Source organism: Mesocricetus auratus, unplaced genomic scaffold, assembly GCF_017639785.1.
Source record: "Mesocricetus auratus isolate SY011 unplaced genomic scaffold, BCM_Maur_2.0 Super-Scaffold_100013, whole genome shotgun sequence".
Taxonomy (NCBI): domain Eukaryota; kingdom Metazoa; phylum Chordata; class Mammalia; order Rodentia; family Cricetidae; genus Mesocricetus; species Mesocricetus auratus.
The window spans coordinates 22,907,454-22,935,193 of record NW_024429196.1 but is presented as its reverse complement, the minus strand read 5'-3'; the positions used below and the strand labels follow the sequence as shown (position 1 = coordinate 22,935,193).

General features: G+C 43.6%; 1 protein-coding gene across 1 annotated transcript; it reads left to right on the top strand.

Annotated features, from left to right (window-relative positions):
• Window positions 1-696: 696 nt before the first annotated feature.
• On the top strand, window positions 697-27,506 carry Mcm10 (minichromosome maintenance 10 replication initiation factor). Its single transcript, XM_040755512.1, has 20 exons — window positions 697-770; window positions 3,932-4,021; window positions 5,365-5,700; window positions 7,013-7,114; window positions 7,243-7,380; window positions 7,816-8,050; window positions 9,457-9,622; window positions 10,430-10,597; window positions 13,218-13,334; window positions 13,556-13,752; window positions 18,261-18,361; window positions 18,959-19,066; window positions 19,153-19,270; window positions 20,987-21,215; window positions 23,164-23,299; window positions 24,095-24,207; window positions 24,731-24,844; window positions 25,548-25,693; window positions 26,432-26,474; window positions 26,975-27,506. The coding sequence occupies exons 2-20, from the start codon at window positions 4,015-4,017 to the stop codon at window positions 27,056-27,058; spliced, it is 2,658 nt and encodes an 885-aa protein (XP_040611446.1). The 5' UTR covers window positions 697-770; window positions 3,932-4,014; the 3' UTR covers window positions 27,059-27,506.
• Window positions 27,507-27,740: the final 234 nt, after the last annotated feature.

Genomic DNA, 27,740 nt, shown 5'->3' with positions numbered 1-27,740 from the left:
GTGCATGGAAGTCTTTGTTATTATGGAGGCTTAAATATTCTGTATTTGAAACTGCTTTTAGTACTAGCTTTTTCTGATGTAAATACATACAGTTTGAGGTTTACTAAAGAATAATCTAATAAGTTAGTCTCAACTCTGATATAAATTCTAGTTCCCCAAATTTGCACTCACCTAGGAATATTGGTTTCTGAGTTCAAAAATATCATCTAGCCTTCCCTCATTTTACAGGTGGTAAACAGGTGAAAATCAGAAACTTTCGTCTCTCTGTATTTAAATCCTGATGTCTAAACTGGACACAAGGTCAGCAAAACTGGTTCAGACTTCGATAGGTTCACTTACTTACATCACAGAAACCTGTGAGGACAGCAGTGAGCGTCTTTGGTAGAAGTCTAGGCTTCTGTATCTAGTCCCTACATAACCTCCACTTAATGCAGAGAGGGTGAACACGGGAGCTCAGGAGTAGCTAACAACGCTTGAACTTCCCTACGCTGGGGGGCGCTAGACCCTTTGTTTTAGTTACAGGAACCTGAGGATTCACCAACCGGAAGTTCTTTGCCCATAACAAAGATGGCGCCCGGCGACACACCAATCAGAGTGCTGTACTGAGAGGCGGTGTTTTCACCTCCGAGAATCAGTGTCATCGTACAATTCCGGCGTAGCCAATCAGAGCGTCCTCCACAGAGGAACGCGTCGACGTCAGAGGTGGGGCGGAGTCCAGTTGTAATTTTTGGCGCGTTCCAGTGTGGATCGGGAAGAGGACCGGGTCTTGAGTGAGTAATGGGGTTCTTGGGCGTGTGAGCGACTCTGTTCGTCCGCGAAGGGTTTGAGGTCTAAGGGAGAGAGGCGCGAAGCTCTGAGGGTGAGAGGCAGCGAGATCCGGATCGGGCGAGCAGGCGACCTTCGGTTGGAGCGAGCAAGGCGCCGGGGCTGGAAGATGGAGGGCTCGTGTGCTTAAGGAGTCTGTTTTAGTTTGCTTTCTTTTGAGGAACGCCCTTTATTTCTATTTTTTAACGTTTATCTTTGACAATTTCATGTATACACATGTGAATATGAAAGTTTTGGTCATATTCACCTGCGTTACCTTATGCGCCCCACCTTCTCTGAACCCCTTCTTCACCGAACGTCCCCAGTTTTCACGTCTTTTTAAAAATAACCCACTGAATGCCGTTGAGGTTGCTTGCATAAAGATCACCATTTTAAAATGCTCCTCTCTTCCTGATCCCTATTGAGTGCTTACTTTGTACGGGACTCCGAGACACGTAGTCGCTGCCCTACCCTTCCAAGGCTTGCACTCTAAAGAGGTTCCAGATAACAAGCGCACAATAGTGGACAAGTGTGCAGTGACTAGCGCAAAGGGGGTTCTAGAAGGGACCTACACGGTGTGACCGACCAGAAAGGCTCAGAAATGAGCTAAGTGGAGATGAAAAAACTCCAAGGGAGCTTTCTAGACAAAGTGCTTGAAGCCTGAAAGCTGTGTATGGTTCCAGAAGCTGAAAGCAAGCTAATCTAACAGGAAGATGCTTTCGAAGGTGGGGACAGAGTTAGAATGAAGTAAACACAGAAAGGATGAGGAAATAGGAACAAGGAAGAAAGCACCCATTGCTTCATGGACTTTGTGAATATTGCTCTAAGGATAATGAGAAATCATCAAAACGTTTTGATTGAAAAGATTTCATAGCCTGGTTTATTTTCCCAGAATATCACTGACAAGAGGGATGATTAGCTGGGAGTGGTTGCAGTACTTGGGAGGCAAGTTGAACTCTGAATTTGAGGCCAGCCAGAGCTACATAGTGAGAAACCCTGGCTCAGAAAGAGAGAATGAAAATGAATTAACTCTGGAGTATGAGGAATCAGCTGTGAGGGAACAAAATAACCAGTACTTGACGGTGATATATTTGTTCGGGTTTAAAATGAATGGTGACTCGAATTAGGGTGTTAGCTGTGAGACTGAGGATAAGTGGAAAATGTAAGCAGTTTTCTGTAGGTAGGAGCCAGTATTTTTAGGATGCCCTGGTTGTCAGACCAGAAGGGTATACTAGTTTGATTTGGGGGAGCTGGGCAGGAAACTGGTAGGAATGACCAAAACAGTTTGCTCCTAACCCTCAAGAAGCTTACAATCAGGAACACCCCAGTGGATAATGTAACACCTTATAGGGTCCTTACAAATGTTTGTTCGGTGAGTGAAGAGAAAGTACCATAATTAATACCTTGACTTGCTAATGCATATTATAGCACACGTGTAAGCCATGTAATTGAATACAGTTCTAAGGATCACTAAAGTCTAGCCAGGGATGGTGACACCAAGGCAGACTATGAATTCGAAGCAGCCTGGTCTCAAGTTCAGGGCCAACCGGCATGACATAGAGAAAGAGCTAGCTAGTTGTAGAACATTTGCATAGTATAAGGCCCTGGGCTCAGTTCCACAACAGAAGGGAAAGCAGGACAGGAAGTAGGGAAGGATTTTTTCATTTAATTTAATTAATTTATTTATTTTGTTTTGTTTTGTTTTTTCGAGACAGGGTTTCTCTGTGGCTCTGGAGGCTGTCCTGGCACTAGCTCTTGTAGTCCAGGCTGGTCTGCAACTCACAGAGATCCACCAGCCTCTGCCTCCCGAGTGCTGGGATTAAAGGCGTGCACCACCAACGCCCGGCCAGGATTTTTTCATTTTAATTATCACAGCAGTCTCATGAGTTGGAGGCCAGCCCAGGTCTAAATAGAGTTTGTCTCAAAACACAGGGAAGAGTTGTGCATTGTTATCTGTTGTTTTGTTTGTTTTTCTTCAAGATGGGTTTTCTCTGTGTAGCCCTGGCTGTCCTGGAACTCACTTTGTAAACCAGACAGGCCTCAAACTCAGGGATCCAACTGCTGTTGATTTAGGCAGATCTGTCTGGAAGACCTGGGATTTGAGAACCTTAAAGAATGGGCTGCACTGCAGTCTAATGTTGTGACAATTTTACTTCAGTGCTAGTGTACTTTTAGACATGAATGTAACAAAGAAAGCAATGATCCAAGGAAGGTTATTTGAGCTCAGAAAAACTTGTAAATAAATGTCAGTAAACACGTACTAAATATAAACAGAGCAGCCCTTTCCCAGGACATTCTCAGAACAGACCAATTTGAACACAGTTGCCTGGCATGTACTATAGATTATATCTGGGAAAGCCTGGAAGCAAGGCAGAGAGAAGGCCACATTCAGATTCAGGAGACACTGGCCAGATTGGGCTTTATATCTATGTTCTGACATCCAAGAAGAATAAACGTGTCTTATAAACTGAATATAAATGTTTGTCACAGGAGTCACAAAATAATTCCCAAGAGCCATCCAGGGAATAAGATGCACGTGAGGTAAAAGGCCCTCTGCCTTTTTTTCCTGGAGCCTTTCTCGCAGTTCCTCAAGGCATTGTTCATCACTGATCATTCTGACTACCTGCCCGCACCTCCCCAGCACTAGGATTAAAGGTGTTTGACACCATGCCTGGCTTCAGGGTTACCCTTTTATCTTGATTGTTCTTTTCCTCTGTGCTTTGTTGGCTATTGTGGCATTAAGATCCTAACTCGGGGTGGAACTATGTAGAATCTCGTACTAAGCTGCAATGGTAAAGTAGACCTCAGAAACATTACAATAACAAAATGGGGTAATAGCCCTAAAAGTTATCCCAGCCTGAATAGTTTTTGTTCACAATTTGTTAAATCTGTAGTCCTGTCTCACACCCTACACTGCGCTTTAACTGGGTCTCCATGGCCATAATTTGAAGCCAAGTAGAAGAGCACTGTTTATGTGCAGGGAGGAGGATGCTATTGAGTGGTGGTAACGGAAGAGGGGGATGAGAAATGCTGGGTGCTGGACGCATTCCAAGGTTAGAGACCACAGAATCGAGGCTGTGCATCATGAGAAGGCTCAAGGGTGACACTAATGCTGGTTTCTACACAGCCAAGATCCTTCATTACTCATCGCCTGGGCCACCTGCCTGATCTGCCTTCACGCTCGTTCACCTCAGCTACTCTCTTAACAGAATGGATGGTAAGGCCTTCCAGTTTAATCGATTCTTCTTTGGCTCATGGAGAACTACCATTTGGCCCTTTTACTACAGAATAGTGGGAAGTCAGGGTGCTGAGTGACCTCTCTTGTCAAACTGTCAGATCAAGGGATCGAGCTGGGCCATCTGACTTCAGAGGTTACTCTGGGTGTGAAATCTTTTGAAATGGTTTTAGTCTAGTAGTCTTAATTCTTGTAGTTCTTTCTTTCTAATTTGCTTGTTTTTCAGGGATTTGTGCAAAGAAAAATCCCAGTAAAGAAATAGTGCTCTGATTAGCAAGATTCAACTTGTGCTGGTTCTAATGGGACCTGAAAAAATAGAATACATTGTGGAATGTTTGTTGCTGTTTGTTTGTTTGTTTGTTTGTCACTTAAATAGGTGGACTCATTGCCAGAAACTGCATTTCTTTTTTCTTTCTTTTTCTATATTTTGAGACGGGAGTTTCTCTGTGTATCCCTGGCAGTCCTAGAACTCACTCTGTAGACCAGTCTGGCCTAGAACTCAGCAATCTGCCTGCCTCTGCCTCCAAATGCTGGGATTAAAGGCATTTGCCACCACTACCCAGCTGAAAACTGTAGTTCTTTTTGATTCAGGCTTATTACACTTTGCCCTCTTCAAGAAAAGTAAAAGCAAACATTGAGGCTATCCTGAGCTAGATCTTGTTTCAAAAACAACAACAGCAAAAGAACTACATACTAATTTTATCTTTCACATGAAATCACCAGTGGAATAAAGTGTTACTTATCTTTAAAGGTCAAATAAAAGCAAATATGACAAAAAAGTTAATGATAGCTAATTCTGGGTGATGACTGTATACATCTTTCATCATTTAAAAATAGAGAGTAGGTCAGGTCTGGTCTATATCTATGTTTGAGTGTTCTTCAGTTATTCCTTATTGGTCAAATTTCATGAAAGTTGGTATTACAGGAAGGTGACTCTTTTTTTTTTTTTTTTTGGTTTTACGAGGCAGGGTTTCTCTGTATTGTTTTGGAGGCTGTCGGTCCAGCCTGGCCTCAAACTCACAGAGATCCGCCTGCCTCTGCCTCCCAAGTGCTGGGATTAAAGGCGTGCGCCACCACCGCCCGGCTAAGGTGACTCATTAAAGAAGTGCTGGTAAAAAGTTCTAGCCCAGTGCCTGCCCTCTTGCTCTTCTTAGCTCAGTGTCTTATAAGAAGCACTTAGAGTCAGGAGAATAGATAGAAGGCCAACAGAACCACTGGCAGAGTGACAAATCTGGAGTCTCGTTTATGTTGCACTGTCATTGCTGAGTTAGGTGTGCTTGTCACTGACACTGCCTAGGGTAGACTTACTTTCCAATTTCCTCCAGTGGAAGAAGACGACTTGTCTCTACTGACATCCCTGCTGGAGGAGAACGAGGCAGCCTTGCCTTGTCCTTCAGAAGAGAATAACTCCTTGTCTCTGGAAGATGGCGAACCTGATGAATTTGATGAGCTTTTTGATGCTGATGGTGATGGTGAATCTTACACAGAAGAGGCTGAAGATGGAGAAGAGGGAAAGACAGAAAACCACGAGGAAAATTTGGCCACTCTCTTTGGCGATGTGGAAGATTTAACAGATGATGAGCTTCCTACATTGCAAGTTGAAAACGAGGTCCATCCTGTTCCTGCTTCCAGCAAAGAAAAAACCAATCAGGAGTTGCAAGGTACCCGATTACTTGCTTTCTCCAATTTATTCATGAGAAAGCAGATGACAAGTTTTCATTAAAATAACTGCAGGTACAAGGGTGGTAGCCAATGGCTTTATTTAAAAAAATAAATATAAAAAGTTAGAAGGATGACTTCAGTTAGTAAAATGCATGCATGAGGACCTGAGTCTAAATCCATAGCGCCCACTCAAAAGCTGAGTGATGTGGTATGCATCTGTAACTTCAGAGGAGTTCGGGACGGATGGACACATGAGTAAACGGGAATGAGTTGATACATGAGGCATTTAAAGTCAGCATTTTAACATTCAAGGTCCTTCTTACGTCCTTGTCAGCAGGCTCTAACTGATCTTCAGGGGCTCTAACACTGTTGGTGCTTCTTACAGAGTACACTGCTTTAGGATTTGTGTTCATGGGGAGCCAGGGGCCAGGCTTCAGAGCTCCACAGTTTGTTTGAGTGGAGTCCATTCCTGCACTTCCACTTTCTTAGTCCTACACCTTTTCGTGTTTTCTTAAGTTAGAACAAGATGCAGTAGTCGGTTGTTTCTTCCAATACAGAACCCAGCATTTTATCGTGTTAGTTATGATATTTCAACTTATGAAGTAAATTATTGTTTGGCTTCTATGATAGATGTCTGTACAAATTCCTCTTTTGGTTTTTTGTTTGGGGTTTTTGTTTTTCTGAGACTGGGTCTGACCCAGGCTGTCACGTTAGCCTCCTGAGTCCTGGGATTATAGTTATGCACCAGCATGCTCAGCCAGCAGAATAAGCTCATAGCTAGCCCAAGTGTTGGAAGCTTGATTACTAGGGATAAAACATTTGTTTCTCAACGGGACTTCTTAGAAATATAACAGTTATCCTGAGTTTGAAGTATGGGATTTATCTTAGATAATTTGTTACAAGCTAGAGTTATCTGAAAGGAGGGGACCTTAATTGAGAAAAACACCTCCATAAAATCGGGCTGTCAGGCCGGGCGTTGGTGGCGCACGCCTTTAATCCCAGCACTCGGGAGGCAGAGGCAGGCGGATCTCTGTGAGTTCGAGGCCAGCCTGGTCTACAGAGCGAGTGCCAGGACAGTCTCCAAAACTACACAGAGAAACCCTGTCTCGAAAAAAAAAAAAAAATCGGGCTGTCAGGCATTTTCTTATTAGTGATCACAGGGAAGAGCCCAGCCCCTTGTGGGTGGAGCCATGAGCAAGCCATGGGGAGCAAGCCAGTTAGCAGCATCCCTCCATGGCCTCTGCATCAGTTCTTGCCTGTAGGGTCCTATCCTATTAGCCCCCTAATTCTTAGTGTATTTTTCTTTCATAGATGAATTAAAGAAGTTGCAAGAGCAAATGAAATCCTTACAGGAGCAGCTAAAGGCAGCGTCAATTAAACAGCCAAGTGCAGCCCACTTGCAAGAATCACCTGGTATGTGACTTAATTCTGGCAATAGTATGCATGTTTATTACTAAGAAACAAAGAAACAATAGCATTACTGTTTTCATACAGCTCCTGCCAAAACTTAGCATTCCTAATTCCTTTTATTTTCAATCAAGAAGGTGCATCTCTTCGGCCCTCCCTTAAGGAGAAGAAGGTTCGGAGAATTCAGGAGTCAGCATGCTTTTCTGCAGAGCTTGATGTCCCTGCCTTACCCAAAGCCAAGCGGGTGGCTAGGACACCGAAGACTCCTGCAGGTACGGTACCCAAGACCTCACTGGGTCTTGCTGCTCAGCCTTGTTGAAAATACATCTCTATTGGTGAGTGTGTGGTGTGTAAGAGATGGTTGGGGGGAGAATGACTGTGTGGGAAGAGATGCCTTGCAAAGGTGTTAAATCCTTGGAGCTGGAGCTAAAAGCATTTGTGAGCTATCCAACCATTGCCCCACAAAGTTCTTTTGGAATACATTGCAGAGATTTGATCTCCTCTGTCAAGATTTGAGTGCCCAAGGCATGTTGGTAGATACCTATACACCCATCATTTGGAGGAACCTCGATTCTAGGCCAGCCTGGACTGTATATTGAAACCCAGTCTCAAAACAACAACAAAAAATATCCCTTATGTTGATAACAAAAAGAATTCCTTTATTCCTCTCAGTCATTCTCTTTCCACTTCTTATGTTAATTTCCTAGAGTCATCATCAAGGACAAGTACACCCTCCCAACCACTCCAGATTATTTCTAATTTTCTGGAGGCCAAAGGTTCCTCTTCAATGTCAAAAAGTGCATCCCCATCACAAACTGTGCCTGGAAACAAACCCAGTGGAATGACGAGAAATCAGAGCACAGGAACCCCTGGAAATTCTGAGGAACAGGCCCCACGGGTTCCCCAGGTGTCTGTGGAAGCCTTCTCAGGCCTACGACTCAGGTCAGTAGCTGTGATATCACTTTGAGTCCCTTTATCTGTCCTGCTAGATGGCCCTTTGCCCTGTCAGAAGATGGGTCCTCTGGGGTAGTGCAGCAGCAGCAGCTCTTGACTGAGAATCTTAGCAGCACAGCAGCTATGCTGTCTTTAACTCAGTACAGTGCAGTGTGGGCTGTTTACAGAAGGCTCTCTACACAATGAAGGATGCAATAAAGCGCATACCTTTAATCTCAGCGCTTGGGAGGCAGGAGGATCTCTGTGAGTTCATAGCAAGCCTGTGAGTTCCGTGGCAGCCAGCACTATACAAGAGACCCTGACTACAAAAACAAAAGAATGTTTACCTGTTAAAAGGAAATGGACAAATAATAGATATTTAGTCAGAAATTGTCAGACCAAAACAGTGATATTGCTTTTATTATAAAACTTCCATCGTTATATAGATGTGGTTTTATTCTATTGTGTGTGGTGTTAGGATCCTAGGCTTTTTTTTTTTTTTTTTTTTTTTTTTTTGGTTTTTCGAGACAGGGTTTCTCTGTATTGTTTTGGAGCCTGTCCTGGAACTCACTCAGTAGACCAGGCTTGGACTCGAACTCACAGAGATCCACTTGCCTCTGCCTCCCGAGTGCTGGGCTTAAAGGCGTGCGCCACCACCGCCCGGCTCCTAGGCTATTTTTAAATATATGGATATATATAATTCAGGTGTAATGATCTCTACTTCTCTACTTTGTTGTGGGGGAAGGATGTTTCAAGACAGGGTTTCTCTGTGTAGCTTTAGAGCCTGTCCTGGAACTCGCTCTGTAGACCAGGCTGGCCTTGAACTAACGGATCATCCTGCCTCTGCCTCCTGAGTGCTGGAACTAAAGGCGTGCACCACCACCACCCAGCAATGGTTTGTACTTTTAATTCCCACATTCAGGAAGCTGAGGAAAGAGGACTGAGAATTTAAGGCTAGCCTGCATAACACCTGGCCAGCCTGGGCTATAAAGTAAAACACAGTCTCAAAGAAAAAAAATATCATTTAGCCAGAATAGTAGTGCTTTCTTATAACTCTAGTAGGATTACAAAAGATTATAAAGTAAACTTTATAGGCAAATCTATGTCCAGGGAACAGTAATTCACACTTTGAAAATTATTTTTAATCTACTTTAAGAAAGAATTTTTAAAAAGCTTACTTAAGCCAGGCTGAGGCAGGAAGATAATGAGTTCTAAGCCAGCCTGAACTACATACTGAGATCTGTCCAAGAAACCAAAACTAGCTAAAATAAATGTATGCTAAATCCATATTATATAAAAATTCCCTGTGACACTGGAGAGGTTACTGCCCCTGATGTTCCCCTTACCACCTGCTAAGGGGCCAAATAGTCTATTATCAGAATATTAACTTATTAATTACCTGCTTCTTGATCCAGGAGACCTCGAGTATCCTCCACAGAAATGAACAGGAAAATGACAGGTCGAAAACTGATCAGACTATCTCAGATCAAGGAGAAGATAGCAACTGAGAACCTGGAAGAAACTGACTGGGTGACGTTTGGGGTTATACTGAGGAAAGTCACTCCACAGAGTGCTAACAGTGTAAGCTGCTTTACCGTTTCCTGAGCTGCACCTGCCCAAGCTAACAGTGATCTCCTGGCCTTTATCTGGTGCCTGTCAGTCCTTCTTTCGAAATAACTATAGTCAGCACACATCTTTGGGTTGGTGTTCAAGGGCACTGTTAGCCAAAAACTCTTAGAGACAATTGAGCTTCTTATTGTCCACTCATTCTTACTGCACTTCAGTGGTCACTGTTTTAAGGAACACGTGTGTTAGTCCCAGAGACACTGTAATCTCTCCTGTAGAGAAGGCCAAGTGAGCAGAGAGGCTGGGTCCACAAATCCCAGAGATCCCCTCTTTGTAAAATTACAATCTAGGGGTGCTAAGATCTTTGGCTCATGCCAGCAAGGTGTGTACTTAGATAGCTGTTAATAGCATAGTTGGGGATAATTAGTTATCTGGCATCTAGCCCTGTGATCTGGTTAGAAATGATCATGCCCTAGCTGCTGCTTGTCTTACTAAGGAGGGAGTAAGAAGTTGTGGCATCGAATCACAAACTGTGACACTGGATGGAAGTGCTAGCCTCTCTGCTACTTAGACCGGACAGTTAGACCCTCTGCTAAGTTTGCTTTGTGGCCTGCCTTGCTTCTCTTTCATCTCAAATAAAGCAGGTAGTAAACACTAAAGCCCAAAGAAAGAATTAACTTAGAATTTGAAAGCACTCTGACAGCCATTTATTTAGGGTGAATTATATTCAAATATTTTCCCCCAATAAGACTCTTGAACTCTAAATGGAGGCACTATAAGCCAGGATTCAAAAATGATTAAAAGTATTGCTGTTCACTCCAGGGGAAAACATTTAGCATCTGGAAACTGAATGACCTTCGTGACCTGACGAGGTGTGTGTCCTTGTTCTTGTTTGGAGAAGTACACAAAGATCTCTGGAAGACAGAGCAAGGAACTGTCATAGGTTTGCTCAATGCGAATCCCATGAAGCCCAAAGAAGGCTCTGAGGAGGTAAGAATCTCAGTTTGGACTGTGTGGCTGGTGGTTTATATAGTTAGTGTTTTATTAGAAACATCTATTAATCTACTTCTGGGCTTTACCTGATTCTGTCTGAATTGTTTTAGTTCTTCGTTGTTGGGTCATTGCCTACCAATATTCTGTGAAACTACTTACTCTAAGTCAGTTTGAATTAGTGCCACAGTTCCCAGAGTTTATTGGATTCATTATTATTGATGTTCTATTTATTATCAAAGAGAGAACATGCACATGTGTGACATCTCGTGTGGAGATGAAAGAACAACTTTATGGAATCACTTCTACTTTATGTGGGTTCTGGGGATTGAACTCTGGGCTTCAACCTTGCACAGCAAGCACTTTTACTGGCCGAGCCATCTCAACAGCTTGAGTTTATTGTATTCTCCCACTCGGGTTTCTTTAGATTCCTTGCATGGTTGTATCAAGAGATCAGTGTGTTACAGTAAACAGTGGGCTTTAAATGGGTGTGGTAGTTCATACCTTAATCCCATAAATCCAGAGGCCAAGACCAGAGAATTGCTGTAAATTCAAGGCCAATCTGGGCTACAAGGTAAGATCCAATTATATAAACCAAAATAACAGAATCAAACAATGTGTTTTCTTTTTCCGTGCGTGCGTGCGTGTCGTGTGTGTGTGTGTGTGTGTGTGTGTGCGTGTGTGTCGTGTGTGTTTCTCTGTAGCCAGTGCTAGCCTTGAACTAGCAGCAGGCCTCCTGTCTCTGCCTCCCAAGTTCTAGGAATGTAGGTATAAGTTACATGCTCAACTATTGTTTTTCTTTATTTTTTAAGTTTACTACCTTTATTTGTTTATTGTGGGCAGAAGGGGGTACAGGGGTATCAGAGCATTCCTGTGGAGATCAGAGGACAACTTACAGAATTGGTTCTCACCTTCTGCCATGTGGATTCCAAACATTGAATTCATGTTATCAGCGTCTTTAGCAAGCACCTTTTTACCCACTGAACCATCTTGCCAGACCAATTTTTCTTGTATTGTGACACATGACTATAATCCCAGAACCCAGGAGGCAGGTTCGAGGAAGGTCACAGTTTTGGGCCAGTCCAGGCTACGTGGTAAATTTGGGTCATTCTCCTGTACACAACAAGACCCTGCTCCTCCCTCAAAAAAAAAAAGTGTGTGTGTGTGTGTGTGTGTGTGTGTGATATATATGTGATGCCAGGTCTCTATGAGTATCTTAGCTTACTTTTTTATCACTGTGAAGAGATACCATGTCCAAGACAACTAATAAAAGAAATCTTTAACTCGGGCTTTGCTTGCCATTTCAGAAGGTGAGTCCACGATTGTCATGGTGGGGAGCATGTCAACAGGCAGTCATGGCACTGTGGCAGTAGCTAAGAGCTAACATCCTGATATGTAAATTAGAAGCAGAGAGAGAGAGAGGCCGGGCCTGGTGTGGGCTTTTGAAACCTCAAACCCACCCCCAAAGATATAACTCCTCTGACTAAGCCACAACTCCTAATCCTTCTCAAAATAGTTCAACCAACTTGGTACCTAACGTTCAGATATATGAACCTATGGGGGCAATTTTTACTCTAACTACCTACCACAAAGAGTTCTGCCTTACACTGAATATCTCCGGAGCAGAAATACTGTGTCTCCCCACCCTGGGAGAGGAATTGTATTCATTGGTTACTGGTCCCGGGTAGGAGGCTCTGAACAGCTTGGTGTTTTCTGCTAATATTCCTCCATCTGGCTGGAAATTTTACACAGGCTCTGCTACCAGAGGGTGAATCCAGCTAGGCAAAGCAATTCCGTTACAGACAGGGTACAAGAATCAACGGAAGCCTATGCCAGTTGGGGGCTCCTCCCTCTAGGCTCAGGAGAACTGTCCAGGGTAGATGGAGTGTTACTTGTGCCAGTTGGGGGCTCCTCCCTCTAGGCTCAGGAGAACTGTCCGGGGTAGATGGAGTGTTACTTGTGCCAGTTGGGGGCTCCTCCCTCTAGGCTCAGGAGAACTGTCCAGGGTAGATGGAGTGTTACTTGTGGCCAAGTTTGCTCCGTGGGTAGCTGGGGGATTCAGAAGCTTTCTAATCTGGATTTTGTTGCCTAGTAACCACTTTACCTTCTGATCTCAAGGAAACAAGGACAGAGCCCAGGCAGTTAAGGACATTCTTTCTTATCTCAACCTGTATTCTTGGTAGGTCTGCCTGAGAATTGGCAGTAGGGAATGGGAGAGCTGAGTGAGCCAAGGTCATGCAGAGACTGCCCTTCTGGCCTCTTACCACCATTGGCAGCAGGATGGGGGAGGATGAGCCAGCCTGTCTGGTTTTTAGTGGGAAATCAAGAGTTTCCCTATCAATTCCTGTTTATGTCTAATTTACAAGTCCTTAGTCTCATGACCATTGTTGACTGTAATTGGGAAAACAGAAGGCTACATCCGTTGTCTGAGGCTGGACAGTGGTGATTCCACCAGCCACGGGAAGGGAAAGGTGGTTAGAAGAAGGAGCTGAATGAGTTCTCCCCAGTCTACAGCTGTATAGAGCTTTGTCTTCAAAAATGCCTTCCAGAATCAGCTGCAGACACCGCTTCACCCAGCTTATGATAAAGGCCTTTATTGCTTGTGTAACCTCTCTCACAGGTGTGCTTATCTATTGATCATCCTCAAAAAGTCTTAATTATGGGAGAAGCTATGGACCTGGGAACCTGTAAAGCCAAGAAGAAGAATGGAGAGCCATGCACCCAGATTGTTAATTTGGTGGGTCTCAAGTCTGTTGGTCTGGTTTTAGCCTATGAAAAGAATTGATCGTGACTGATAGACTTTGGGTGCTGGAGTGGTGATGAGCAAATGGGCGCTCTGAAAGTCCCAAGTCTCATCTTGCACATAGTGTTGTGAGGGTGGGAGACATGGACTGCACTGCCCCCAGTCACTGCCCCCAGCCTGCTGACCGAGTCCTCACTGGGTGTTTGTCCTTGCAGCACGACTGTGAGTACTGCCAGTATCACATCCAGGCCCAGTACAAGAAGCTTAGCGCTAAGCGATCGGATCTGCAGTCCACCTTCTCTGGGGGACGGATTCCAAAGAAGTTCCGCAAAGGCACCAGCCTGAAAGAGCGACTGTGCCAAGATGGTTTCTATTACGGCGGGGTTTCTTCTGAATCCTTCGCAGCATCCATGTAAGACATTTCTCGGGGCTGCTTTTGGGAAACCGTTTTGCTAGTCTCTTAAGAGGAAGCAGGTAGTTGGACTGTTCTGTAACTGTCATTTTTCATAACTGAAGCCAGAGTGGTTAAGAAGGCCTTTCATTCCCGGGGAGAGAGGCGTACATTCAGAATGAATGGACACTGAGTCGTGTGGTGATCTGAACATAGAGCCCATGCTGTGTTTATGCAGGTGTGGTGGCCCACACTTGCAAGCTCTTGAGAGACTGAGGCAGAAAGTACATGAGTCCATGACCAGCCTAAGCTATATAGAGAGACCCTGTCCCAAATGGAGAAAACAGTCTGGAGAGATGGCTGGACCATTAAGAGTGCATATGTGAGCCGGGCGTTGGTGGTGCACGCCTTTAATCCCAGCACTCAGGAGGCAGAGACAGGCGGATCTCTGTAAATCCGAGACCAGCCTGGACTACCAAGTGAGTTCCAGGACAGCCTCCAAAGCCACAGAGAAACCCTGTCTCGAAAAACCAAAAAAAAAAAAAAAAAGAGTGCATATGTGTGGTAGAGGCCTGAGTTTGCTTCCCAATACTCAGGTTAGGTGGCTCACAACCGCTGTAACTCCAGCTTCAGGAGAGCTCATGCTCTTCTTTGACCTCTCTGGGCACTGCACTCACTGTGCACAAACCTACACTCAAACACATGCATATATACATTAAAATTAAAATAAACCGTTTTTTAAAAGTGAAAACGCAGTCGCCAGGTGGTGGTGGCACACACCTTTAATCCCAGCACTTGGGAGGCAGAGGTAGGCAGATCTCAGTGAGTTCAAGGCCAGCCTGCTCTGCAGAGCTGGTTGTTCCAGGAAAAGAGCTACAGACAAAGGAACCCTGTCTTGAAAAAAGAAAGGAATCAAGAGGAGGAGGCTGTAGGAATAGGACTCTGTGCCCAGCTGTGGCAAAATTCCAGGCCAGCTTAGGGCATATGAATTCCTGTGTCAAAACAAAAAAGTGTGCTGACATCCATTGAGTCATTCCCTTTATTACTGTTTGTTAAGAGAAGCTTTTTCTTTTGCTAGCTGCTTTGGTTTATCCCCTGCCAGCCGCCTGGGCTCTGCCACTTTCTAGTCCCCAAATAAACACACAGGAGGCTATATTAATTATGAAGCTGTTGGCCTTGCTTGTCTCTTACTGGCTAGCTCTGCCTTAAGTAATTACCCCATAATTGTTAATCTAAGTATGTCTCTTACCGGAGAATAGTTCCAGGCTTCCTACCCCAATGGCGGTTACATCTCGAACCCCTCATGTTACTCCTACCCAGAGTCCTCCTGGACTCCTAGCCCCACCTATCTAGATTCCTATTGGCCAGACAGTGCTTTATTAGCATAAGACTTCCCCAACATCTCCTCTTTTCTGTTTAAACAAAAAGAAAGGTCTTAACTTTAACACAGTCAAATTGTATATAACAGAAGTTATCAAATAAGAACATAGTTACAATATTTTGTCTATCAACATTTAGCAAGATTTAAAGAAAATATCATCCATCCCATCCTTGTGAGTACAAAGTCCTATATGTAGCTTATCTTTTATCATAACTAAGGAAAACTATAATTATAATTATCTGTCTTCAACTCCATCAAAGACCACAGAAGGATACTATATAAACACTAGGATTGACAGAGGTATCTTACTGCCTGGACAGTCACCCGAAGTTCCTCTGTAACGTTGGGGCATCCATCTTCAGCCCATAGGCCACAATGTGTCTGGAACACTTCTCAGCAAAGCAGGAAATTTCAAACTGTCCATCTGCATTGGCAGTCTGTCAGTCATTTTTCTTTGTCCTGTAGAAAGTCTAGTAGACTCTTCCAAGAATCAGGAACCCTGTAAGACTGAGTTCAGTAGTCACTTTCCTGTGGGTCCTGCTTGTCCAGTTTATACAACAACAGTCAAGAAGTACAGGCAAGAGCAGTTCTTGCCCAAATGGCTAATCTTGCCATGTTGAAAGCAAACTTTATAACGAGTTTCTTCGATGCCCATCTTCCTCTCAGACGTAATTGGTGTTGCCAGGAGCAGACATTTCTCATTGTCAAGACAAACCCTAAACCATTTTAAATGCCATGTTCTGAAGGTCTTTGAGAGGTTTGAAGACTGTCCATCTCAAATTATTTCTGTATATCTAGAAACCTAACTTATGTAACTAGAAATTCTATTATAAGTAACTATCTATAGTCTGTATTCAATTATGCATTACGTTGTAAAAGATCAGTATAAGCACAATACTTAATCAAGAGGAGAAATATAAGCATCACAAAATTGACCTTGAATTTGTATCAATAAATGAAAAACAATACCCATACCATAATTCCCTTTTTTACCATTAAAAAAATATTGGCTGTGATCATTAGCCAATTATAAACAATCCTATTTAAATGAAAACAAAGATTTATAAACAAGATGGGAATTGGGACGTCACTCATTCCAAACTGCTTCCTGCTGGAAGGGGGCGCTGTTCATACCATGGGGATCATGACAAAACACAGAAACCTGTATCAGTCCGTATTTTCGGGGCCTGTAAAACTGCATCATCTTAGCTGTTTCAATTGTTGGAACATCTGGTCCACTGCTTCTGGGGGTCTTGGTTCGTCAAACCACAGAAGTCTGGAAGAAATCCTCAGCTTTTTATGTTCTGTGGAAACATAAGCAAAAACTCCTTTTCCGAGTAACATATCCTTATACTTAAATTTTGAAGTCAAGGCATTTTCAAAAGATAGAAGTTGGATTAATTCAGCAGCATTTATAATCAAGTGTACTTTAGCAGCTGTTCCTTCCTGAGCAAGCAAAAAACTGAAAAACACAATAGCGTACAGTATCCAGACTCTCTGTGTATTTTCCATCTTTACGTGGCTTATTTATTTATCTATTATTACTTTATTTCTTTCACTTTTATTTATTTTTCTCTGAGACAGGGTTTCTCTTTGGAAACCTGCCTGCCTCTGCCTCTGGAGCAATCCTACCGGCGTGCGCCACCACAACGCCGGCTTTTGTATTTATTTACCACTTTGTCGTTTCAGTTTCTCTCTCAATCTCACATATATTTTTAAACACACTGTAAACCTTTAGAAGTTCTGGTACCATTTTGTTAAGAGAAGCTTTTTCTTTTGCTAGCTGCTTTGGTTTATCCCCTGCCAGCCGCCTGGGCTCTGCCACTTTCTAGTCCCCAAATAAACACACAGGAGGCTATATTAATTATGAAGCTGTTGGCCTTGCTTGTCTCTTACTGGCTAGCTCTGCCTTAAGTAATTACCCCATAATTGTTAATCTAAGTATGTCTCTTACCGGAGAATAGTTCCAGGCTTCCTACCCCAATGGTGGTTACATCTCGAACCCCTCGTGTTACTCCTACCCAGAGTCCTCCTGGACTCCTAGCCCCACCTATCTAGATTCCTATTGGCCAGACAGTGCTTTATTAGCATAAGACTTCCCCAACACTGTTTTTTGTTGTTACTGTTATATGTGATGAAGCTCACATAGGGCCATGGTGAGGTGGGACGGGTGTTCACGGCCCTCTACTGGGATCCTAGCCTGTCTAAGTAACCCCAAAGCCGATAGATGATGTATGACCTTGTCATCTTACCGTAATGGCATCTGAGCATGTACAAAGGAACTGTGGTTGTTCTAAAAACAAAGAAAAATAGTTTCTCATCTTACTAATTAGGCAAAGAGTTTTGCACTTTAGTATATTTAGTAGTATCTCTTTAGTCATCATTTTTAGTAGCTATAGAGTATCTTTTATATGGTTATTTTAAATATCCCCTGTGGGTGACTGGTAATGGCATTTCTAATGACATTGTAGTTTTTTGAGACAGGATTTCATGTTGTTCAGGCTGGATTGAACTCAGTATATAGTCAAGCTTGGCCTTGAATTCCTGAACCTCCTGCCTCCGTCTTCCTAGTGCTGGGATATGTACGTGCCACTCTGCCCAGTTTCTAATAATATTTTAAACTGACCTATAATTGCAAAGTACTAAGCGTTAGCAGCCATTAAATATTTTAAGACAAATTTGTAGGCTTTTTTTTTTGTTTAAGATTTTATTTTTATTTATTATGTACACTCTGCCTCCATGTATGCCTGCAGGCCAGAAGAGGGCACCAGATCTCATTACAGATGGTTGTGAGCCACCATGTGGTTACTGGGAATTGAACTCAGGACCTCTGGAAGAGCACCCAGTGCTTTTAACCTCTGAGCCATCTCTCCAGCCCCAGGCTTTTATATCACAATACTGACATTTTTTGAAGTTTCTGGTCCTTTGGCAAGGCCTCAAGCAAATCTGTAGGTTGCCTGTTCTCCATCTGTGTTTTTGGTATACAAATCAGGACTACTGGGCTACTGAGTTATGGCTAGCAAAGCCTACTTGTATGAGACTTGAGGAACTTGGACAGTTGGTAACAAATGCATGCAAATCCTCATGGTTTGTTTGTGAAGACATTGCAGTTCAGTAACTTCTGCTCTGGTGACTCTTGTCATTTCAGGGCAGCAGCTATTGCTCCTAAGAAGAAGGTTCAAACCACTTTGACTAATCTGGTTGTGAAGGGCACAAACTCAATCATCCAGGAAACAAAACAAAAACTCGGTAACTTTTTCTGCACCCATCCTCTGTTTCCAATGGATGCAGTATTTGGGATTGGGAATGGTTAGTCTTGCTTCTCTCTGGTGATGAATGGCCACTCATCATCTGGTTAGTGGATAATGTGGCTGTAGGCTAAAGGAAGAAGCTCAGTGACGAGCAGTAAGGAAATTCTGCAGCTTGATCCTAGCCATGTCTTAGCTTCGCATACTTTGTGAAATGTAGTTGGCCAGGCACTCAGTATCCAGCACTAGTGTCCGTTTCCTGGCTGATCTTACCCGGTACTGTTGTTAAAATAGGCCTAGGTCTGGCAGTGCCAGTCCACCAATGGTCCTAAGAGTGTCTAGGAACCTGCATGGCCTCTTACTCATGCATATTCCAGAAACGGCACATCCGTGGGCCCCACAGACCTTGGGGACTTAGCATCTGGTACTCATGATCCCCTTACTGTCCTACTAGTCTGACCTGTAAGTTAAAAATTCTGCTTTTCCTTTTAGTGTTCTATCTTATTCACTAACCAGTTTAAAAGACTATAGAGTTTAAAAAGTGATATCACATGATTTAAATTTTGAATCCTCTAGAATTAATGTTTGCACATTTCAGGAATTCCCCAGAAGAGCTTGTCTTGCTCGGAGGAGTTCAGGGAATTGATGGCCCTGCCCACATTTGGAGCCCGAAACTTAAAGCATTTAGCCAAAACGAAGGCTTCAGGTACAGTCAGTGTATGTGATTATGGTGTGTGTGCCCATGTTCCCTAGACCTCTCCCACAGCCCCTAGTGTGTGCCTTGTGTTTTAGGTGTAGTCGGGAGCCCAAAACCTGCCATCCAGTCCATCTCCGCATCAGCCCTCTTGAAGCAGCAGAAACAACAGATGCTAGAAATGCGGAAGAGGAAGTCGGAAGAAATACAGAAACGGTGAGAGGAATAGTTCAACTCCCTGTTTGGAGAGCTCATCCAGGAATCCTTAGGACACTCTAATACATTTTTGAATGTGGCTACCGATTTGAGTTGGCCATGTTTTTTGTTATAACTTATATGATACTCAGCTGTCTGCCTCTAACTTCTGCTACTGCTCCCAGAGACTGCTGATTCAGAGGAGTTAGTATGACCCTGGGAAGGGTGAAGAAGGAAGGTGTAAAGAGGCTTCCTGAACACTGATCTTGACCTCAGTATTTCATCTATGTGAAGTTTGGGTGGGATGCCTCTGAAGTAAAGCCCCAGACCTTGTTATTTTAAAGGTGTCTAGTGTGGAGCTGGCAAAATGGCTCAACAGGTAAACATGATTGCCACCAAACAAGCCATCCAAGCTGAGTTCCATCCCAGGCCAACATAGTAAAAGCATAGAACCGACTCCCACAAGCTGTCCTCTGATACGTACACTGTGGTGGGCATGTGTGCCTGCATACATAAATAAATAACTAAAAGCAATATTTTGAAAGTGGCAGGCATGGTAGCACATGCCTATAATACCAGCCCTTGAAGGCAGAGGCAAGAGGGCTGCAAGTTCAAGCAACAGGGTGTCTCTGTAGGAAGACATTTATACATCTTTCTTAAGAAGGTAAGGGACTATCTTGCGGATGTTGCAAACAACTATGAAATATGAAATTATTTTATTTTAATAAAAGAATTTTTTCTTGTGCTTTTTGCATCTCCTGAAACTTATCAACTAATTTTGTGCCTGTGTTATATTTGATCAACGCTGAGCGAATATTTGATGTTTGTAGAATGTTCTCACATTGAAGTTGTCTTAAATAAAGTATAGCTAGGTCATTATTGGAAGGATGGAAGGTTGGTTCTAAGTCAGACAGGGTGGTGCATACCTATAATCCTAACACTGATGAAGCTAAATCAGAATCACCTGTTCAAGGCCTTGTGCTATATAGTAAGACCCTGACTCATGTTGTCCGGGATGATGTTGAACTCATAAGCCTCATGGCTCTGTCTCCCAAGTGTAGGAATTTTAAGCATGTACTACCACATATCTGCCTTGAATTGTTTTCCTAATATGTTCAATCTATATAAAAGAATCACTGTGTAGATTGCAGTGCCATTTCTGTTAAGGACTTTCTTTTTTAATTCTTTGACAGCTTCATACATGTCTATAAGGAGTTTTATCATTTCACCCCCCCATGCCTCTACACCATCTCACTCTCCTCCCTTGTGCAGGATATTCCCTTCCTGTAGGATAAACTGAAAAGCAGGGAGATGCATGAAGCCCTGGGGGTCTTACAGCTAACCACAGAGATACCTCCACATTGCAATTGCTGGTGTGTGCTGTAGACAGCGTGTCCTGCAAAGCCAGTTGGAAAAACAGTCATCAGTTAGTGTAGAAAAGCTATAGCATATTCAGTTAGCCAAGAGTGAGCAAAGCTGCTCTTGTTTTTTGTTGCTGATTTGAACTATTAACTAAAGAAAGGAACTAGTTTACCAAGAGTTAGATGTCCTCTCTTGCTTACCTAGGGAATCCCAGTCCACTTTGAGTTCTAGACTTCAAGTCTTCTGAGCCTTGGGTGTATATTTATTTACTTTGGATTTTGGTTGTAGGATGGAGCCCAGGGACTGGGGCATGCTAGACAAATGATGTGGTACATACCACATACTCATATGTAGTTACTTCACATTCCTTTTAAGATTCCTTCAAAGCTCAAGTGAAGTCCAGAGCCCGGCAGTGCCATGTTCATCTCGACAGTCTGCTGCCCAGTCTCCTCGAATTGGGGCCGAGTTCCCCAGATTGGAAAAAACCACAGCCCCACGGATGCCTAAGCTTGGTACAGGCATCTCAGAAGGTGATGATGTTCTCTTTTTTGATGAGTCACCACCGCCAAGACCAAAACTGAGTGCAGCAGCAGAAGCTAAAAAGGTAACCAGGGTGTCTGGAGACAACTCAGTCATATGCTAGAGGACCTGAGTCTGGATCCCTAGCACTCATGTAAAAGCTAGGCATGGTGGCTGCATGTAACGCTAATGGAGGAGGGGAGTACACACAGTGGATCCATGCTGGCCAGCCATTCTGGCCAAGTGGTGGATTCCGGGCTCAGGGTAAGATTTTATATCAAAAGATAAGGTGGATGGGGCTGGAGAGATGGGTCAGGTCAGAGCACTTGGATGCTCTTGTTGAGGACCCAGGTTGGGTTTCTAGACCTACATTAGACAGCTCACACAGCCTCTAACTCTAGTTCCAGGGGATCTAACACCCTCCTCTGCCCTTCAAGGCACCTGTACCCTGGGTACACATATAGACAAGCAGGCACTCAGACATACAAGTGAATAGAATTTAAATGTATAGGTGATCACGGAAGAAAGACACTGGTGTCAATTCTGGCCTCCGCAAGCTCAAGCACTCACACATACTATAAACACCCTAGGGTTGTTTTAGTTTTTGTTTTTGCTGGCTTCTGTTTTCATTGCTTGGCTTTGTATTCTGTGACAAGAGTTGCATTTGAACACCTATGTTATGCTAATGTTCAGGAAAGATGGTCACTTAGCAGCTGTTTACCAGTCATTCTAAATAAATTCAAAATAATTTACATTGGTAATAGTGTCAACATAATGCCATTAATCTAATCCAAGAAAATGAGAGCCATTATCTCAATGCAATTTCTTGTCAGTATACAGGAGGCAGATTGAGACGTTAGTACTAGACAAAAAAAAAAAAAAAAACCCTGCAAGTGTTGAGGTAAGGCTACAAAATAATGATGAATGGTCAAGTTTCTTTTTTGTTTGTTTTTTTGTTTGTTTGTTTTTTCTTTTTTCTTTTTCTTTTTTCTTTTTCTTTTTCGAGACAAGGTTTCTCTGTGGCTTTGGAGGCTGTCCTGGAACTCGCTCAGTAGACCAGGCTGATCTCGAACTCACAGAGATCCTCCTGCCTCTGCCTCCTGAATGCTGGGATTAAAGGCATGCACCACCAGCACCTGGCATGGTCTAATTTCTTAACCAGGGCTACAACTGTATTTAGGGGGCTCTCGTGACTAAAGTTATGAGTCATGAAAATTTTATTAGTAATGGAAGGTTATGAACACACTGTCAGAAGATTAACTGAATCCCGACTGCTCCTGTAACGCTTGCCCACGTTGATGGAGAGACTTCTGTAGGCTTCCTTCTGAACCCACCACGTGCACGCTCTGTCTCTGCACTTGCCATCACAGCACACTGCACCAGCGAACGCTGCCTGAAACATCTTGGCTCAGGTTCCAGACTGTTCTCTATTTTTGTTTGTTTTTGGTATCTGCATAATTTGCTACTCTTATGGAAACATGATGGTTTAGTTACAGAAATTAAACATAATGGTTTGATTACAGCAAGCAAAGACATTTAATATTTTACTCCTATCATTCCTCAGCATATAAATATCAAATTAGTATATCTCTGAAGTGTATCGTGTTAGAACATTTGATTTTAAAAGTTGCTAAATGAATTTTTTGGCTTGAGATTAGGACAGACTTTCCAACAATTTCATAAAGGGCCTTAAACATCCTTTCTGCTATTTCATAGTGCCTATTTCTGTGGAACATCATTTATAGACCTAGTTCTTTGTTTATAGACCTGTGTCTGATCTGTCAAATTTTAGTAATTGTGTGTAGTCTTTTTATGTGTGTTCGTGTGCACATGCCATGCATGTGATGGTTAGAGGACCACTTGCAGGAAAAAGGTCTCTCCTTCTGCCACGTGGGTTCCCAGGATGGAACCCAGATCATCAAGCCTTTTCATCATCACCAGCCCCATTTCTGTTAGAGAACAAAAGGGTGTAGAGCTACAGGTACCTGCCTCACCTCAACTCTTTTTTTTTTTCTTTTTTCTTTTTTTCCTAGTTAGCTGCTATTGCAAAATTAAGGGCAAAAGGCCAGATTCTTGCAAAAACAGACCCAAACAGTATTGTAAGGAAGCAGATGAACCCCCAAGACGTGAAGGAGCGTGCAGAGAGGAGCAACGCGGTTTCTGCTGAAGGTACTGCGGCTTCACAGTCAGTAGTGGAGAGACAGAGCCTGTTTGTTAAGGAAGCATTCCAAGCAGAGCTAGTGCTCTGACACCGTGTTGGTTTTGCGTTGGTCTCTGAATAGTACAAGTTGTGTTCTCTCCGACTCTTCTTGCTCCGGCCCTGAGCCCTGGGTTTATATTCATGTGTCACCTGCCTGGCTCATCCAGTCACTCTTGTACAATCGCATTAACTTGGAGTGTGGTTATATACAATATTAGCACATGGGGAAAGGATTGTCCCTGAATCTTTATGCATTTTATATTATATTAACATGAAGACTTTTCTAAAGGAATGGAGTTCCTTTGTTTTAATTTGCTGTTATTCTTTTTTAACACATGAGAGCTGCTAAATGTCGTTTAGAATGACTTAAGTTAAATCTTTGTTCTTTTCTGTCATCATAATCAGAAGAGAAGGACAATCTGTTCTTCTGGTCAGGGATGCTCCAGCTCATGTTCTAGGCCTTACCTCTCTGCTTAATTTTTTGTTACTTGTTTTTTGTTTGTTTTTGTTTTTAACAAAGTCTCATTATGCCCAGGTTGTCTTCAAAGTTGGCAATCCTCCTGCCTTACCTTTGCCAGTAATGGGACCACAGGCCCTCATGGCCAACTTTCTGTTCACTCTTGAAGTCACCTCTGCCAGTTACAAGTGGGGTTCTGATGTCAGGGTTGAAAGCCTGGAAGACACGGGAAAAGTAAAAGGGAACTGATAGGTGAAACACGCTGGTTCTCTCAGTCCTCTCAGCAATAGCCAATGTTGTTCTGCAGATGAGTTGGAACCTGCCAGGAAAAAAAGGAGAAAGCAACTTGCCTACTTAGAATCAGAGGAATTCCAGAGCATCCTAAAGGCAAAGTCAAAGCACACAGACATCCTGAAAGAGGTAAGCGCCTAAGGGATCTGATCAATGTCATTCAAAATGAGGTGCTGGCCAGACTGTCTGCTCCTCTACACAGGTGAAGAAGTACCCGTGTGGCTATGTGGTTTGCTTTGAATTTGTTTTAAAAACCAAATGCCTTTTTATCTTTTTATTCCCTATCTTTTTTTTTTTTTTTTTTTTTTTTTTTTTTTGGTTTTTCGAGACAGGGTTTCTCTGTGGCTTTGGAGGCTGTCCTGGAACTTGCTTGGTAGTCCAGGCTGGTCTCGAACTCACAGAGATCCGCCTGCCTCTGCCTCCCAAGTGCTGGGATTAAAGGCGTGCGCCACCAACGCCCGGCTTTTATTCCCTATCTTAAGGGCTCTTTACTACCTATTATGATCTTTGGTTTGTAGTCGGTTTCCTCTATGAAGGGTTCTGACATTTTGCCTGTCTCTTCAGTTCTGTCTTGATGGTTATTGAACTAAATCACTGGTCACTATTGAACTCTTCTGAACATTGAGTTACTCCCGTGGGTTTTGTCCTGCAGGCCGAGGCTGAGCTACAGGAATCCTATTTTGAGCCACTGGTGAAAAAAGAGCAAATGGAAGAAAAGATGAGGAGCATCAGAGAAGTGAAATGCCGAGTAGTGACGTGTAAGACGGTGCGTGCGAGGCAGGGCCTCAGACTGTGAGCCCTTTTCCTGGGGGGGCAAGTCGGCAGGGTGTCATGAATTTGTGATGCCATTGAGTTAAGCTGGAAAATAACAGCACAAGATAGATAAGGTTCAGGCTCCCTGCCTGCCCTGGGAACTGTACAGTGGAGATTCTGCTTTGTGGCCGCTGGGGCCAAGTTATTCCTATTGCTGTTTGTCGAGTTCTGACAGATCCTGATGTATTGATGGTTCAAAGTTTGCTATCTCTGGGAACTTGACCAAACTTTAAAAAAACATTTTTGTTTTATTTCTTTTTTTTTTTTCTTTTTGGAGTCTCATTATGTAGCACTAGCTGACCTGAAACTTACTGTGTCCCAGGCTGCCCTTCGGCTTCAGCCTCCCAAATGCTGGGAATAGAGGCTTGTACTCCAAGTTCAGCCTTCCTAACATCTCAGGGTCAGTCAATGAATGCTATTATATGCTTCTGCTTAAATGGAAATAGGGCAGACATTTGGAAGTAACAGTAGGCTCTACATGAGCATCTGTGTAAGACTAGTGTGGACTATAGAACCCTGTCTAAAAAAGAAAAGCGTCATTGAAGATTAGTTGGTCGAGCCCCAGCAATGACAGAGTGTGGAGGGCCCTGATAGCAGCCCGTAGTCCCTGCTTCAAAGCCCCTCACTGAACATGTGGTTTGTGTTGGTCTATGCAGTGCACCTACACCCACTTCAAGCCTCTAGAGACCTGTGTCAGCGAACAGCATAACCTACATTGGCATGATGGCGTCAAGAGGTTTTTCAAATGTCCTTGTGGAAACAGGACTATCTCCCTTGACAGGCTCCCAAATAAGCACTGCAGGTATGTGAATTGCATGGATTCTTTGTCTCTGTGGTACTTCCTTTTATGGTCCCTGGATCATGAAATCATTACCCCATGCCTTCCTATAGCTCCTAATAACCCCCAGGTGAAAGGTATTCACTAGGGTGAGTGGTGTGTACAGCCCGAGGTGGAAGAACAGTTGCTTTTCAGTCAGCAGATGGCACTTACAAGAATGGCCAGGCAGTGGTGGCTCACGCCTTGAGTCCCAGCACCTCTGGAGACAGAGGCAGGCAGATCTCTGTGAGTTCGAGGTCAGCCTGGTCTTCAAAGAGAGTTCCAGGACAGCCTCCAAACCTACAGAGAAACTCTGTCTGGGAAAAAAAAAACAAACAAATGGAATGGTGTTCTCCCAGCTTTTCTGTGGTCACTTCTTCACCCAGAACATTCTCCTCCAGGAAACGTAAATGAATGCCTAGATTGTGTCCCTCACCGGGGTGGTATTACCCTGCTGTGCCATCACCTGAAACTTCATCTTTGAAGTCCCCAAATTGCACAGGAGTTGAAGGCCATTTCTCAGTCATTGAAGACTTATTCTTTGTAGATCCAGAGTATAACCATAGATGAGGTATATGATATGAGTACCTCCTTGAATAGCTCTTCTTTGAAGGAAGGACAACTTTTCCCCAAGTGACACCCCCTCCACTGTCTTTTTGTGCATGGGGTTAGGAGTCCATCAGTTCCTTACTACTGAGTAAAGTCTTTTTTTCCCTGTTTTAGTAATTGTGGCCTCTACAAGTGGGAGCGAGACGGAATGCTAAAGGTATGTATGGTGATCTGTTTCTCATCGCAGTAACAAAAGTTACCTGATAATTAACTTTAAAAGAGGGAAGGGTTACTTTGTTTGGATCACAGTTCCTCCGTTTCTGCCTGGTTAATAGTCTATGGACGAGCCAGGCGGTGGTGGTGCACACCTTTAATCCCAGCACTTAGAAGGCAGAGGCAGGCAGATCTCTGTTCGAGACCAACCTGGTCGACAACAGCTAGTTCCAGGACCGGCTCCAAAGATACATGGGGGAAACCCTGTCTCGAAAAACCAAAAAAAAGTCTATGGCCTTGTGGTTTCTGGACCTGTGGTGAGGCAACAAATCATGGTGGAGACGATGACAGAGGAAGCCTGTTTGTCAGAAGTACCAGGCTAGTGCCAAAACTGTAACACGTGGTCTTGGGGTAATTCTAGATGTTATCTGTAATTGAGTTGGAGACTTAGGGAAATAAAGATAAACCATTTCTTATTCGTGTACTATCATATCCTTTTTCTAGGAGAAAACTGGTCCAAAGATCGGAGGAGAAACCCTGTTGCCTAGAGGCGAAGAGCATGCCAGGTTTCTGAATAGCCTTAAGTAACCCTCGCTGCAATAACCTTCCCATCACTGGCCTGACCTCTTGTGGCTCTGAAAAAGCAGGAGCCGGGATCTACGTTGTCCTTCTTCCCGATGAACACCGTGAGAAAGAAGAAGTAGGAGCCGGGATCTACGTTGTCCTTCTTCCTGATGAACACCGTGAGAAAGAAGGGCTCGATAAGCACACCGCCTACTCACTTCCCACGTGTGCTGCTTTGACATCATAGTTAACACCAAGTGCTTGTGGGAAGTCAGTGTGCCGTGGTGGCCTGCTCATGCGCCAGTGCCTGCCTTACCGCAGCCACACAGGGTTTTGCCCCCAACTGAGAGTTGACTGTGCTTCTGGGTCTCCTTGTTGAGGCAGAGAACGCATTTTTTTTTTTAATCTTTTTTTGATTTTTGGTTTTTGTTTGTTGTTTTGGTTTTGGGGGGGGTGTTTTGTTTTGTTTTTGAGACAGGGTTTCTCTGTATTGCTTGGAGCCTGTCCTGGAACTCGCTCTGTAGACCAGGCTGACTTCAAACTCACAGAGATTCACCTGCCTCTGCCTCCCGAGTGCTGGTACTAAAGATGTGCACCATCAATGCCTGGCACATTTTTTTAATCACATTCAAGTTCAAGTGTTAGTATGGACACCCAAGAGACAAAAGAGCAAGTCCAGCCTGGCTCTCTCCCAGCTGCTGCCCTT

Coding starts and splice junctions, on each gene's coding strand:
- Mcm10 (XM_040755512.1), top strand. Junction 10,598..13,217: donor CCAAAGAAGGCTCTGAGGAG/GTAAGAATCTCA, acceptor CCTCTCTCACAG/GTGTGCTTATCTATTGATCA. Junction 24,208..24,730: donor ACACAGACATCCTGAAAGAG/GTAAGCGCCTAA, acceptor TTTGTCCTGCAG/GCCGAGGCTGAGCTACAGGA.